Below are 16556 nucleotides of genomic sequence, written 5' to 3'. Positions count from 1 at the left end.
CTCAAAACAAAAACAAATCCTCTCCACCCAGAACCCCAAACCCAAAAGAAAACAAAGAAGGGTGGTTACTAATTTAGGGAAAGAAAAGTTAAAACATGATGTATTGTCTGGATCAATAGTAAATCACATTATTATAGTCATGATAATATAAATTATCATGGGAGATTGAAAATAGGAATTTCCTAAGGTGCTAACCCCATTGTAACAAAAGAAATAAATGTTTAATATTACTAAATCAAGAAACTGCTTAAAAATGGCAGTAGTTGCCTTTAGGAAATAGGACTAGAAATAGAGAAGGGTGAGTTAAGAGTGGTTTTCATTATTATCCTTTTAGGACTTAATAGTCTAATGACTTTCATAAGTATGTAAGTGCTGGAGAGTGAACCATGCCAGGACCTTGCACATGGTAAGCATGTGTCCTACCAGTGAGCTGCACTCCTAGGCACTACAGATTTTTATTTAAATGAATGTATTACAGATTTAAAAATATATACCTTTACATATTAAAAAGAACATATTCCTTTTCTGTATATTTTGATAGTGACAACAGTGCTTATGCTTTCAATCGAATCAAGTCAAATCTGAAGGCACTCACCATATACATCTTGGATCTAAGTCTGCAGGATTTAGCAATATTTGAAATAAGAACACTGTCCTCCACTGCTAGTAACAATGACTCATTGAAACCTTGGGAATTCAGTATGTGGCAATGCTCTGAGTTTCTCCCACTAACCCAAGCCCCATGAAATCATTAAAAACATACAAATAATGTAAGATATGCTCTATTCAGTTTCTCCCCAGGCCTTCTGCCAGATTCCCATCCTAGCTGCCTTGCCTAATGTGGATGTTGTGGTATGCAAGTTCATAGTTACACTAGTCAGAGATGCTCCAGCCACCAGGCAGTGGGGCTTTGAGTTGCTCACTCTAGCTACAGAGCTAAGATCACACTAGTTAGAGTGAGTGGACACCTTCTACCCCACATAATCATGGCAATCCTATATTATGTTGAGTCCAGGGACCCCATCCTGGCCACAAGTGTCTGTTCTCAGACCAAAGTAGACTGCTAAGCTGACTCATTTTCCAGAATGCATGCACTTATTTGCATGAGGGTGACACTTTACACTCATGGAATTCACAGTTACAGCTGATCCCTTCCCAAAGAACACATCTATGCTCCATATTCCATAGTTTAGTGACTCATTTTGGGGACCAGGAGGCTGAGTTCTCTTATTCCTTCACTCTGTCCTCCAGATTCCTTAGAGTATTAGAGAGATTCCAGAGCAAATTCATAGGGAGCCACCACTGGAGAGACAACTTTATTTGCAAATAACAAGTGAAGCAAGAAGAGGCATATGAGAACCATCTAGGGTGGAAGAATCTTGGTGAAAGAGGAAAAGAACTGGGGAGAAAGAACAGAGGTGGCCTTATGCTCAGCTGTTGGCATGTAGACTCGGTCAGTTCTACTCTCAGCCTCCCCTGAGACCTCTCCACTTGGCTAGTAATCTCACTGCTGGCCCCCTTTGTCTCATGGTTTCAAAGTGCTACCTCTCCAAACTGATGCAGCAGCGCTGTTTTGTACTCCACTGTCCTTGGCAGCAACTACTCTGAAGCTGTTACTTGGACTTTTTGCAGTTCTTAGCGATTCTGATTCCTTTGGATCTCCAGGAGTGGCTTCTTCTGCCACCAGAGGACTCGGGCTTTTCTAATAGGGATGGTTGGAGCCACTCAGTCCAGGAAGAGTCTGGATTCCCTTCCAGGTTGCTGGCCCTGAAGAAATGCTCCTGGGGATGGAAGGTACTGCTGCAGCAGGGGATGTCACTTGAGTCTTCACATACGTAATCTGTGATGAAAGAAAGAGAAGGGAAGGCAAACTCAGCCTTTGTTTCTCCTGTGTACAGGTCCTTAAATCCTTCACCAGCTACTTTCCTTCCAAAGCTCCTCTTTGGGACATGCTTTCTCCATCCCCAGGCATGACAACTCTCCATCCCCATCCCAGTCCTTACACTAGACCATCCTTCCAGCCTCACCCTTGGTTGAAGCAGGCGAACACTCATCACATTCCCATTTCTTGCTGTTGGGTCTAAGAGAGGAGCAGTCTCGGTGGGTTCCATGGGATCCACATGTAGCACACAGAATGAGGCGCCATCGCCTGCAGAAGAGTCATGGAGAGATGTAGGGTCAATCAGGACCCCCACTGTCACTTTTGAATGTTACCTGCCATCCAGCCTCAGCCATGAGGTGAACTTCCTAGGAATTTTATTTTTCTGTGTATTGGTGTTTTGCCTGCATGGATGTATATGTATCCTGTGCATACAATGCCTATGGTGGCCCAAGAAAGTGTCATATCCCCTAAGACTGGAGTTGCAGACAGTTGGGAGCTGCTTTGTGGATAGTGGGAATAGAGTCTGGGTCTTTTGGAAGGGCAATTGGTGCTCTTAACCACTAAGCCATCTCTCCAACCCCAAGGGCATTTAAAATTAATTTAATTTTACTATACACATTTATTACACTCCATGGCTCTGGGATGCTGAGTGTTGATTCTAAGGGGTGACAAGTGGGCACATCCCCTGGAAGGATGAATTTGGAAGGAACTGACCCTGAGAATCTCTCCATTGGGCACAAATAGCAGACCCTGCACGGGAGACTTTCCCATTTGTGCATGAATAAGTCAAGGGCTGGTCAAAAAAAGGACTTGGCAACTGGGTTCATCCAGAGGGTTGTGGAAAAGAGCAGACTTCCTGCTTTAATAACAGTGCCAAGATCTAAGATGGTACTGCCCAGGAGCTTCTTCCTACCCTTCATCCTCAAAGCTGTCTCTGCCTTGTTCGTACAGACAGATGGGGGCATCGCAATGCTGATAGCGTTGATACAGCTCTGAGAAAGCCCCTGGCTCCAGTTCCCAGGCAGCATCTCTGCAGGGGGAAAAGGAGATGTAAGGGACACATGATCTTCTGGTGAACCTTTGTCTACTAGGAGGAATCCACGCTAAGCACAGCAAGAGTTCAAAGGCTGCCCAAGCACTGCCTACAAGGCTGGGCAAGCAGTCTGGCTGGGAGAAGAGGACTGATGCAACGAGAGTGGAATGTGGGGGTTCCTTAGTTCCACCCTGGAGTTCAAACTCCCCATCCCCAGAGATCTCTGTTTTGTTTTAGAGCGCTTTTTCAGGGATATGCCTCCTGCCCACTTCCCCTCTTTTCCTGGTGACTGACAAGCTCCCGTCTCACTTCCCTGTACACCAGCACCTGAGCTATCTGCACACTCACCCTGTCTAGAGGTCCACACAACCCACTCCCTGGCCCAGTTCCTGCTGTACAGACTTCCCACTACCTGTCTGGAATGTGAATCCCCATCCTCAGCATCTCTTGTGGAAACTCCTCTCGGTTGTTGCACTGGGGGCACTTGAAGAAGTGCTTTGCTGACGTGTGGGCATATTTCTGTAAGAGAAGAATGCATTAATGAAAACACTCAGGCCCCCTTCCCACTCCCATCCTCACCTTGGGAGTTCAGAAAAGCCATTTTGGGTGTACTAGGATGAAGGCTGCCACCAGGTATCAGACCTGTGACCAGAATGCTTTTAGCACATTCCCAGGAGTGCTTCTGTTGTCATCTCTGCCTATGGGGCCTGGCAGTGCTGACTCAGCAGGAGTCAGGTACTTGGATTCCTTTTCCTTTCATCCCAGTAGTGAAGCTGGTTTTGAGCTCCTTGACTCATTCTTGGAAATACCCGATTGTTTTTGGCAATCCTGATGACTTTGCCTCGTTTTTTATTGTAAATGAGGCCCTAGGCCAAGGATAACAGAGACTGGGTTGACTATTCCCTCACTGACCTGGAAGCAGTTCATGTATACAGGCCTGTAGTGTGCTGTTCTGAAGCTTAGACATGCCTGAGCATTCCCAGGTTGCCTTGGTTCCAAGCATAGGGCCAAGGCAATAATGGAAGGTCCCCCCAGAGCAGAGAAAGCCCACCTGGATACACTTTCGGTGATAGATAGCTTGACTACAACATGGGCTCCGGATATTCTCAACACTTGTTTGGGATAAGTCTTCGCAACACAAGACACAGCTTTCCTCCCTCTGACTCCCCTGTTGGATGTCCTGTGTTGGGCGATGTTTTCCGCAATATGATCTGTGGTGGGTAAACAGACTTGGTTTCTGGCTTGTCACTAATACAGATTCCCAGCTGCCTAACCTAGGAAGGGCAATCAGCTATTTGCTTGGTGCCCAGTGAACAACTATACCCCTCCAAAAAGCAGGTGAAGAACCGCTGCATGATTTCTCATGGCTGCTCATCCAGTGAGCAAAGCTTGAAGTACTGTCTCCATAGTTTCCCATTACTGAGAGCCCTATTTAGTTATGAGCAGCTGTCTAAGAACCCCAGCTGTTTGTAATTTAAGGAGGGGACAGGAAGCAAAAAGAAACCCCTGTGAAACTTCCAAGTCAAGGCACTGTTTCTCATTATTAAGTGGAGGGACAGATTTGTTGGAGAATCAACACCATCTTGTGAGAACTGGATTCTGATCTCAGTGCTGTCTAAACAACAGGCTACAAAAGGGCATCCAACTGTCTCCTTCCTCACTCACTTGTACTCTCCAAAAAATTGTGAAAGGCAACCCCTTTCTTGGCCACAAGGCAGATGGAAGTTTTTGACGCACTGATCATTCTGGCATTTGATAGCAGCTCCTTTTTTCTTGCACACAAAGCACATCTGCAAATGAGATTCCAGAAAACGTTGTGCGACCCGAGAAAGACAAACAGAGGTTGTGGTTCTTTCTACAGACTGGAAATTCTGGGAAGCAGCAGCTTTCTCCTTTCCCTTAGTGGTGCAGGGCACCCTAGAGTTCAACTTCAAGAAGCACTGAATTTTCTTTTTCTCAGGATGTTGCTTCCTTTCTTTACTTAGGAAACAGTCCAGAAGAGATGGGATGTAAGGGAAGGACTGGGGGCTAGGGGGATAGCTCAGTGGTAGAGTGCTTGCTTATCATACCCCAGCCCTGGGTTTGACTCCCAGAAACAGACAGATGGACACACAGACAGACATATGGATTCTGAAACATGTATGAGAAGAGGCCTACCCCAAGGTCCTCATTTCAAGAACTTCTAACCTTCTTAGAAGCCCGGACTGCCTCCTTTTTGATGTCTTCAGGCATAAATCCATGGAGACCTCTGTTGGGTTGGCCCTTCTGAGGCAGCTTGCTAGATAGGATCTAGGGGAGCAGCAGAACCAGGCTGTCAATATAAGATTGTCAGTGAAATAGAACAGTGGGGTGACAATGACCAAAGAAGAGAACTAAGACATGGAGCTTGGTGGGACATATTTCTGTATATAAGACAATTTATTTAATGAAGTCTGATATCATGGTATGTATTGGCTACTCCAGCACTTTCTAACTATTAACTTTTTGAACAACCCAATTAAGAGAAACATAACTTGTTAAAGGCTACTGAGCTTCAGAACCAGTGCCTTTATGCAGTGCTGTCCCTTATGTGTTAAGGGCTGCTGCTGCCATTACATGAACACTGGGGACATGTTATCTCTAGATTGATTCACTTCATGCTTATAAAGACTATATGACACAAATGCTATTGTGCTTTTATTTTACAGAGGAGGACACTGAAGCATAATGTGGCAAGTGACATGGCTGGAGTCACATGGCAAGGAATTACGAAACTGACATTCACCTTTGGGCCTACAGAACCCACACTCTTACACCTTCTGCTATATTCCCCCTTTAGTACAGGACATTTTAGAATATTTTTTTCTCAGAGTATTACAGGAAGGTAAATGGGATTTTAAAGTCTCCTCTTTAATGGCCATTCTGCATTAATAGGAAAAGGTTAGGAGTTGCACTTTTAAAAGCATACTTTAAAGGTCTGTTTCTTTAAAAGTGTTCAAAAATAAGAATATTTCAAAAGTATCAGGATATTGGGCTTCTTGCAGTGGTTATAAAATGTGTAATGGGAGCTTAGTTTTTGCATTTAACTTTTTAAAAGACTTCTTTAGTGTGTATGAGTGTTTGTCTTCATGTATGTGTATGTGCAGTCCCTGAGATTAGAAGAGGTGGTCAGAAACACTAGAACTGGAGTTACAGATGTTTGTGACAAGCCATGATGATTCTAGGAACCCAACCCTGGCCCTCTGGAAGAGCAGTGAATACTCTTAAGCCCTGAGCCATTCCTCTAGCTCCAATATTTATTTTTGAGACAGTCTTTCTGTGTAGTCAAAGCTGGTCTTCAACTTGTGAAACTCCTGATACAGTCTTCCAGGTCTATCAGGTAATCCTACTTTATCATTATAGAGAGATGGTCCTTTGTTAGATGACTTGGATTATAGCCGTAGGTTCCTAATGATGCTTAAAACATCTCACACATTTTATCACTATCTCAGGGAGTCATCATAATGAGGGATTTTTGTTTTAGTTATATTTTAAATATTAGTCATTTTTTTCATGAAGAGCATGTGCTATTTTTGTTTTGTTTTTCAAGATAGGACTGTGTAACAGTCCTGGCTGTCCTGGAACTCACTCTGAAGACCAGGCTGGCCTTGAACTCACAGAGATCTGCCTGCCTGTGCCTCCTGAGTGCTGGGATTAAAGTCATACTCCTCACTTTGCCAAGCATGTGCTATTTCTATAAACAACAACAACAAAACAATAAAGAACAGAAACAACTTAAAGGCCATTAAAATTTTTTGAGACAAGGTTTCTCTGTGTAGCCCTAGCTGTCCTGGAACTTTCTATGTAGATCAGGCTGGCCTCAAACTCACAGAGATCTACTTGCCTGCCTCCCCTGTGCTCTGACTAAAGACATGTGACACCATGCCAAGCTTTTTAAAAAAATGAGTTTTTATTTCACACGCATTGTTTTGCCTGAATGTGTGTGTCTGCCAGGTCCCCTGAAACTGGAGTTACAGTTATGAGCTGCCATGTGGGTGCTGGGAATTAAATCCAGGTCCTCTGGAAGACACGTGGGTGCTCTTATGCTGAGCCATCTCTCTAGCCCACTGTTTTAAATTTTTTGATATCTACTTATTCTTTTTTTAAAAAAAGATTTTATTATGTATACAACATTTTGCTTCCATGTATATGTGCACACCAGAAGAGGGCACCAGATCTCATTACGGATGGTTGTGAGCCACCATGTGGTTGCTGGGAATTGAACTCAGGACCTCTGGAAGAGCACTCAGTGTTCTTAACCTCTGAGCCACCTCTTCAGCCCTATATTTTGAGTCTTATATAATCCAGGCCGACTCTGAATTGATGATCATTTGCCTCTGCCTCCTCAGTGCTGGGATTATAAGTGTGCACTGTCATGCCTAGCTCTAAATATTCTTTAACAGGAGTGTAATATTTTGGGAACATCCATACTATGAAACACCAGTCAGCTACTTAAAAACTAGGTTTATATGTTGAATATGGAGAGAGCTCCAAAATACCTGTGATGGAAAGAAAACCCTACAAAACATTGTATATGTTTAATTTTATGTTAAAATGTATATGCACCAGAGTTAACCAAGCCCTAACACCTAGCAGGATTTACAAGAAAGGAAAATCACAGGTTAATTTTTCTCATGAGGATAGATATAAAAAACTGAAAAGATTAGTAAGTTGAATTCAGCCCATATTCAAAGAATAATACAGCATGACCAAGAAGAGCCTGTACTAAGAATGCAAGATTAGTTTAACATCAGATAATCTAGTTGGTATAACCATAAAAAGAGAAAAATCAAGATCATGTCAGTAGATGCCAAAAATATTCTCAAAACTCAATACACACTTGTGATATCCTCAGCAAACTAGGAATAAGAGAATTTCAATCTGACAAAACATCTATGAAAAAAGTTTAAAGTTAATGTATTTCTAATGATGAAAAACTAGATGCTATTTCTATAATTATAATTCCTATAATTTCTATATTATAATTCCTAATGCTGGGAGAAAGGCATGGCTAACTATTTATACTACTTCTACTGAATATTAGGTTGAAGACTCTAGCCAGTTAAAAAGGCAAGAAGAAATAAGACAAAACTTGGGGCTGGAGATGTAGCTCAGTCAGTAGAGTAGTTGCCTAAAAAGTAGTAGGGTCCTAGGTTCACTCCTTACCACAACATTAAAAACTGGCCATGGGAGCTGGAGAAATGGTTCAGCTGTTAAAAGCACATGTTGCTTTTGCAGAAGACAAAGGCTCAGTTCCCAGTATCCACATAGTGGCTTACAACCTTTTATAACTCTAGTTCCAGGGGATCCAACCCACTCTTCTGACCTCCTTGAGCACCAGGCATGCTCATGTAGGCAAAACATACATACATATAAAATGGTTTTCCAAACAAACAAACTGAGCATGTGGCAAATGCCTGTAATCTCAACACTTGAGAGTTAGAGGCAGGGGAGTTGGAAGAGAGATGGCTTAGTCAGTAAAGCCATGCACAAGCATGAAGACCTAAGTTCAGAACCTCATCAGGGATGTAAAATGCTGGGGCTGGTCACGTGTGCTTGTAATCCTATCAGTAAGGAGGCAGAGACAGAAGGATCCCTGGAGCTTGATGGTCAGATATTCCGCCAGATTGGTGTGCTCCAGTATCCTGTCTGAAAAAATAAGATGGACAGAGATAGAGGACAGCTGATGTCAACCTCATCTTCACATGCATACATGTATGCACACAACTAAACACATGCACACATACATGAATCTGTACATACATACACTCCCTCCCCACAACACACAAGAAAAAAGGAAATTCAAGATCATATTCAAGCTACAGGATGAGTTTAAGGCTGTCCTGGGCTACATGAGAACCTATCTTTTAAAAAAGGACAAAATTTGGAAAAGAAGCTGTCTTCATTTACATATAATACTGACTATAGATACAGAGAAACAGAGAATCCCAAATAAACAAAATTTTTGTTGAATTGGTAAGTGAATTTAACAAAATTATATAATACAAAATCAATATACAAAATAATTACATTTCTATAGTTCAGCAACAAAATATTTAGAAAAACATTTAACAAAAGATGCACAATTCTACCGTTTCAACAGGACTGCAGAACATTATGGAAAAAATAAAAGAAAGGTGTTGTCGTCTATTAGTTATGATGTAGGATATTTATTTAATGATGCAAAAATGTGTTGCATTTGTTTAACTTTGTAGAGCTATGTTACTTTGCCTGTCTAAAACACCTGATTGAACTAATAAAGAACTGAACAGTCAATAGTTATGTAGATGAGAGAAACAGGTGGCGCTGCCAGGCAGAGAGAATAAATAGGAGAAATCTAGGCTCAAGAGCTGAGGAGCGAGAAAAGGAAAAGGAGAGGAGGACACCAGGGGCCAGCCACACAGCCAGCCACTGAGTAAGAAGTAAAAAAAAGATATAGAATAAGAAAGGTAAAAAGGCCAGGCGTTGGTGGCGCACACCTTTAATACCAGCACTTGGGAGGCAGAGGCAGGCAGATCACTGTGAGTTCGAGGCTAGCCTGGTCTCCAGAATGAGTGCCAGGATAGGCTCCAAAGCTACACAGAGAAACCCTGTCTTGAAAAACCAAAAAAAGAAAAAAAGAAAAAAAAGAAAGGTAAAAAGCCCAGAGACAAAACATAGTTAAAGAGAAACAGGATAATTTAAGTTAGAAAAGCTGGCTAGAAACAAACCAAGCTAAGACTGGACATTCATAAGAATAAGTGTGTATTTATTTGGGAGCTGGGTGGCAGGCCCCCAAAGAGTAAAACAAACAAACAAAACTAAACCCAACTAGAGAAAGGATTTGAGCCAGGTGGTGATGAGGCATGCCTTTAATTCTGGTACTCAGGAGGCAGAGGCAGGAGGATCTCTGAGTTTGAGGCCAGCCTGGTCTACGAGACAGTTCAGGACAGTCAGGGCTATACAGAGAAACCCCATCTTGAAAAACAGAAACAAAAACGAAAGGAATTGATACCCAAAAGACTGTAAAATTTACTGTATTTAATTTTAAGACACTATAAAACCACAAGAATTAAGACAGTGGAGTACTAGTATATGAATAGACACATATAGACTAATAGTATAAATAGATTATCCAGATTCACAAATACATATATGGCCAATTGATTTTGATAAAGACATCTAGGTACTTTAGTGGTATTTAAGTACCACTTAGGACACACAAAAAGTGCTAACCATAAAAGAAAAATTGATAAATACAACATAAAAATTTTTAAAAAATGTCAAAAGACACTATTAGAAATAATATATATGTATATGAAAAAGGATTTGTATCCAGAATATATAAGTAATTCTTACAATCCAGCAAGACAAAAGAATCCAGTTTCTCTTCCTCCTCCTCCTCCTCCTCCTCCTCCTCTTCCTCCTCCTCCTCCTCCTCCTCTTCTTCTTCTTCTTCTTCTTCTTCTTCTTCTTCCACTTCCTCCTCCTTTTGAGATAGGGTTTCTTTGTGTAGCTGTCCTGGATCTCACGATGTAGACTAGGCTGGCCTTGAACTTAGAGATTCACTGCCTCTGCCACCCAAGTGCTGGGATTAAATGTGTGTGCCACCATGCCCAGTTTATAATCCAGTTTCTTTTAATGGACAAAAATATTAAAATAGATTCAAAAGAAAATATATGAATAAGCATACAAAAAGCTCAACATCTTTATTCCTTAAAGAAGTACAAATTAAGAGAACAGTAAAATGCCAGTAGCTTCCAGTAGGTAGGCTGAAGTGAAAAAGACTGACAATACCACGTTTTGGTAAAAAAAATTGTCAGCTTCAACTCTCATAAATTGCTAATGGGTGTGTAAACTGGTACAATAAATTTGGAAAGATGACTTGGCAACTTCACACATGTATATTTACATGTAATCAGTAATCCCACTCCTAGACATCTGCCCAAGAGAAGGAAGAACACATGTCACAAAAAGACTTGCACATGAATGTTCTTAGCAGCTTTATTCACAAAAGTCCACTAAAGTAAAACAAATCAAATGTCTACCAACTGTTGACAAGATAACTTTAACACACTCAAGCACCGTTGGGAACATCATTTCAGCAGCAGTAAGCCAGGGGTAATGGAATCTGAGTCTGAGGAGGGCAGGAGGGCAGAGGAGGCAGGAAAGGAGCTGATCAGTCTAATAAAAGTGCATGATTACTTTAGGCTCTGGCAGGCAAACTAAAGACAGGGAGAAAGACCAAGTAGGAAGGGAGACATCCTTAAAAGTGTGGCAGCAAAGAATTTACAGGGGCAGGAGGAGGAGCAATTTCGCCAGAGGGAGGATTCCAATAGCATAGGAAGGGAGGGAAGGGCTAAGTGCCTTAGGACAGACAGGATCTCAATGTGAAGGCATCCTCAGGAGACCAAGACTAGTCAGAGAGATGCCCAGGATCAATGGACAGGTGTCCCTTGTCCACACTGATGAAGAGCAAGGAGGGTGTAAGGAGGCTTGCCTGGTATACCAGTGTGACTTTTGTACTGGGCTATAGAAACACAGAGACAGAGCACACATCTCAGAGAGGACACTGACCTGAAAGATAAGTTAACAGAATAGGTGGAGGAGAAGAATGGCTGGAGAGGCAGACTCTACAAATTTTGTAGTCAAATATAGTAAGTGTCAGGAGTCAGAGAAAAGCAAATGGTTTGCACCCAGGAGGGCCAAATCAATAGTTTGGTTACAAGAGGCAGAGCCCCTTTAGGGTGGGGCTCAATGATTCTTCCCTTGTTTCTGCACCAGGGTACAGTGAAACCACCAGAAGAAAGGTTTATTGGAAATATGAAACTGCTGCATGGCCATCTCTCATGTGATAGACAGAGGATAGCCAGTCATAAGGAGCTGTGTTTTGTCAAGAGGAAGGTGAGTTAGCTGGAGCAACCTGGAAACTAGCATGGGGCTTTGATCTGTTGGAGGCTTGCTCCAGTTAATAGGGAACTAGATGCCCTTTCTGGAGGTAGGCAGCTGGTGTGTGTGTGTGTGTGGGGGCGTGCAGATAAGGGAAGTAATGGCTTTTCTTGACAGACAGAAACCCACTTTACAAGGTTTACAAGCTTTCTGAGGAATTTGGGTTTTAAGTAACAATCCTTCCATTTATCTGGTCAGAGTCCAGTCTGAGCTGGGCCCAGCCTGTCAGTTTGGGGGTTGGGACCTAACAGAAAGAATATAAACAAAATAAAAGTAAAACAATATCTAAAATTAATCTACTGGTCCTTCTAGTGACTATCTCTGGTGGTATTGACTACAAGTGGACATGAGGTGAATTTTCTGAGATGACTGAAGATTTGTTTATTTTTATGTGGATGGTGATCACATGGTGATACAATTTATCAAAAATCAAGGGCTGGGGATATGGCTCAGAGGTTAAGAGAGCATTGGCTGCTCTAGGGCAGGACCAGGGCTTGAATCCTAGTTATCCATTCACACAGCACCTCACAATTGCCTCTAACCTCACTCCTAGGGAATCTGATGCTCTCTTTTGGCCTCTGAGGGCACTACACATATGTGGCACACAGATTATATATATGTAAAATACATAGAATAAAATAAATAAATCTTTAAAAAACTCGTCCAACTGTACACTTAAGTTGGTTCATTTTACAGTATTCATATTATATTTATTAAAAAATCATATTGGGGAAAATTAAGTGGAAAAACAATCTAAGTGAGCATTTGTTTCTGGGAGGCAGGGAGAAAGAAGGAATATGATTTAGGGGAGAGGGTTTTTATGCTTTATACTGTCAGGATTTTAGATCATGTCATTTATTACTTAAAAAGTAGATTTCAAAGATTAAAAACTGTAAGGAAAACCAAACAGCTGTAAATTTGAGTCTAGATGCAGAAGTAAGTGCCTTTTCAGCAAAAGCTGTTAGACATGTAGAGCAGAGAGGACCTTATACTCACAAGACAGAAATAGTGCACACAGAGACTTTCTTTCTGAAGAAATTCTCCTAGTTTTTCAGGATCACCAGGTTCTTGAAGGCAGAGCAGGCAAACTGAAAGAGTGAACATAAAGAATAAAGGCTTGGCTCCTGTTGATCATTAAGAATAGAGAAGTGGGCTAACCATCTAAGAACAGCAAAGAGTCTAGAGGCTCCTTTACTTACCTAGGGGTTTTATCTAGATAAAGCCTCCACAAATGAAAACATCCTAAGTAGGAGGTACAATTACTTCATGTAGCCTATCGAACACTACAGCTTAGCAGCACAGTATACTACAGATAGTTGGTTGTTTTTAGCAGCACAGTATACTACAGATAGTTGGTTGTTTGTGTGGCTTACTACTGGCAGCACTGCAAGAGAATATTGTACTATATATCATTAGCTTGGGTAAAGACCAAAACCCCAAATATGAAGTATGGTTTCTATTGATGCATGTCACTCTTGCATCACCTTAATGTAAAACAAACAAAAGTTAAAGCTTTGTGGTCAGGAAGCATCTTTACCAGAAGCAGGGTAATTTTGGCAAGGATAAAGGTTAACTCTTCTTGGGTATCAGGCCTTGATATAATTTTTGTCACAATGGCATAGGTAGGTGTCGACTAACTAATGTCAGACTGTTTTGTTCTCAAGTGGTTTTAATTAAATTCTTTCTTTTTTTTGTTTATTTTTTTTTTGAGATAGAGAGGCTGTCCTGGAACAAGCTCTTGTAGACCAGGCCAGTCTCGAACTCATAGAGATCCACCTGCCTCTGCCTCCTGAGTGCTGGGATTAAAGGCGTGCGCCACCACTATCCGGAAATTAAATTCTTTCTTGAACTTCAGATATGAAACTTTAAACTACAGACACTGAATTCTTTAGGATCTTAATCTTAAGAGTATCTGGGAAAGAAGTAGGAGTTGACAATGAAAGAAGCAAGTTTACTGTCCCATTGGAGTGGCCTTCTTTGCTAATGGCTTGAAGCAGCAACTGAATATCACTTCATCTCTCTTACCAGGCCCTGAAGATGATAGCTTCTTCTGGATTACCTTCTTAGTCCTGGAAGTTTTTCTATATAAGAGAAAAAAAATGTGAGGATACTACTGACAAGCCTTCTCAATTTCCCTTAAAATGTCACTCATAATCTGATTAAGGACCAAATTCTCTAAGGGCTTTTCATATTTCCATTTTAAAGTATAAAATGTACTAAGTTATTTGAAGATAGGATCATCTAAGTGCCTATGCTGCCTGGGTTGAGTGAAGTAAAGAGTAACCCTCCTTTTACTTTCTTCTGCCAATTACCCCAAGTACACCAAATGAATCAAAGTTGATTGTTTCCCAGTTCTAGGCACTATTTTTGGTACTTTATCATGAATTAGTTCAACATATCTGCAGAACATTCTACAAAGGGAGTACTATTGTAATGCATATTCTGAGACGAGTAAATTGAGGCATAAATGATTTGTCTCAGGTCTTGCAGTTATCAAGCAGCATAGGCGTGTTAGAGATTTAAGTAGTAAAGTCCCACAGTTGTCACTTTGCCACTGGGGACAGCACTGGGAAGACAAGGAGGTCTTTCAGGGTGGTGGTGGGTGTTGTTGTATGCTCTGACACTGTCGAACCATAGCCCCTGAGAATATGCCAAAGGGAGCAGAAAATGCAACATGTATCAATGGCCATGGTAATTTTCCCCAACTCCTTCAGGTCACCTACTCTACCTCAATCTTGGAAGTTTCTTCTTTTCTTTTATAGTCTTCATTCGCTTCCTTCTTTCCTTCCTATCTAGAATTCTTTCGTACTATTATGAAGATAACACAGGCTTTTCCAGCTATAAACATAAACAAGGTAGATTAGCAATTTAATTTTACGTTTGGTTATCAAATTCTACAAGATCAAAGTGTACTTCTCAATTCACTCAAAAAAGGGGTATCTCCAATATTCATGCCAGCAATGGCCAATAATGATTAAATTATGCCAAGAACTATTCTAGGCACTTATCACATACTTAGGCACAATTATCACCCTTATTTTCAAGTTGAGGAGACTGAAGCACAGAAAGATAAACACCTTAGTCAATGTCAGAATCAGTGATCCAAGGTGAGACTTGAAGCTAACAGAAGCTAACGTCAATTCCCACGTTAGAATGTCATAACACTGCAGTGTAAGATGTTGGAACCATTGACTGACCTATTTAAATGGCTTTTACTAAGTGCATGGGACAATACTCAAGAAAAATGGACCTTAAGTGTGGGTGTCTTTTCTACCCAACTAGGTAAGGTAGCTCTTTCCTAGTTACTGAGAAATTTGGTAGCTTAAAAGCCATAACTCCATCTAGTTGAGGGAGAAATAACAATGAAGATCATCCCCTTAGCTCTTATCCTTTTAACCAGGTTCAGATGGCCATTGAGATTTGGTCTGTCTCATGACTGTCTAGATGTAAACTAAGTAAAATGCCACTCCTGCTACCAATGTAAGCAGATTACAAAGATACCCAGGTTTCATTGACCATTACAAAGTCTTCGGAAGTGAACTGAGGTTTAAGGGGGGGGTGGGGTGTCGGTGGTGGGGTGGCCCCATGAAGGGCTATGTCTAGTAAGACAAAGGAGGTTAACGTTTCTTAAGAGAGCTCAGTGAATTAGGTCACTCCAGAGACATACACTTCAGTACCCAGAGCCTCAGATCAAGCCTGGGCATTACGAATATCTTCATGAACGTCTAACTAGTCTACATAAATGCTGTTAAAAGCCATGGAAATTTCAGGTTGTTTTCCCAACACAGGAGATACTGTTCCAGAATTGGTTTGGTCTCTTACTAAATGTGGACAGGCTGGAGTGAGGTGGCTCTAACCTTGCCATTTCCCTATGAGATCTACTTTAATCACTTCAGAGTTGTTGGCACTAAACCCAACCGTGTTAGAATAGTAATAAACCTTGAGACTTCAGTCCTTTGCATCGCTGGACCACGACGTTCCTTGAGTAGTAGTCTGTGCACACTGGTTGTTATAAGGTGGGACAATCTTCAAAACAGTTGAGGACAGACGTGGCAAAAGTAAGCTGCTCAGTCCGTGACTTCTTAAACCGGCGGATGCTCGCTCAAAATGCTTACCAAGTTGTTTTACCGTATAAAAGTGTTGGGTGAATGTTTGCTGAGAAAATTAAAAATATAGTAACGTGTTCGGCCCCGCCGCCGCAAGAACAAACGATTTATTTGGAAAATACTTGTTGGTGAGGCCACAACGGTCCTCCGAAGGTAACTGCCACAGGTGGGGCTCAAGGAGCATTCCGCGTATGCCAGACTAGGCTCAGGTCACGCCTGCTGGGCAGCTGGTGCAGGGGCCAGGCTGGAGTTTGCTTCGCCCTCTCGCTCCTCACGGAAACTACGAGTCACCGCTCCCACTGCCCACCCAGCTGTCGCCGAAGGCGACGCTGTCCGGGAGCTTTATTCGTTGACACAAGCCGTGGTAGCTACTTCAGGGGCGGCCGCCCCGCGCGGTGACTGCGCCGACGAAGGAGGCGAGCGCGCTAACGGGGGCTGGGTCACGCGGACTATATGGCCCATGCAGACCTCAGACAGTTGTCAAAACGAGGACCGCTAACGGCCGCGCGCTAACCGTCGCGCGCCCATCCCGTCCTCGGCGCATGCGCATGCTCGCATGCTCTTTGGGCGGAAGGCCGGCTCCGGGCTC

At 42.1% G+C, this 16556-nt stretch overlaps 1 protein-coding gene across 4 annotated transcripts; it reads right to left on the bottom strand.

Moving 5' to 3' along the window:
- Positions 1-761: 761 nt before the first annotated feature.
- Positions 762-16530, bottom strand: Phf7 (PHD finger protein 7). Of its 4 annotated transcripts, none has more exons than XM_027389531.2 (11): positions 15719-16530; positions 14590-14699; positions 13887-13942; positions 12858-12949; positions 5103-5204; positions 4581-4705; positions 3967-4126; positions 3328-3434; positions 2796-2912; positions 2028-2149; positions 762-1840 (listed from the first exon to the last, which is right to left on the bottom strand). In XM_027389531.2, the coding sequence occupies exons 2-11, from the start codon at positions 14628-14630 to the stop codon at positions 1614-1616; spliced, it is 1149 nt and encodes a 382-aa protein (XP_027245332.1). In that variant the 5' UTR covers positions 14631-14699; positions 15719-16530; the 3' UTR covers positions 762-1613. The 4 variants fall into 4 exon arrangements, with proteins under 4 accessions (XP_027245332.1, XP_027245333.1, XP_027245331.1 ...); XM_027389530.2 differs by having other exon boundaries at positions 763-1840; positions 15801-16528; XM_027389532.2 differs by lacking the exon at positions 14590-14699 and having other exon boundaries at positions 15801-16530.
- Between the last annotated feature and the right edge of the window lie 26 nt (positions 16531-16556).

This window comes from Cricetulus griseus (assembly GCF_003668045.3).
Source record: "Cricetulus griseus strain 17A/GY chromosome 1 unlocalized genomic scaffold, alternate assembly CriGri-PICRH-1.0 chr1_1, whole genome shotgun sequence".
Lineage (NCBI taxonomy): Eukaryota > Metazoa > Chordata > Mammalia > Rodentia > Cricetidae > Cricetulus > Cricetulus griseus.
Note: the sequence above shows the minus strand (reverse complement) of the source record. Positions and strands in the feature narration are given on the sequence as shown.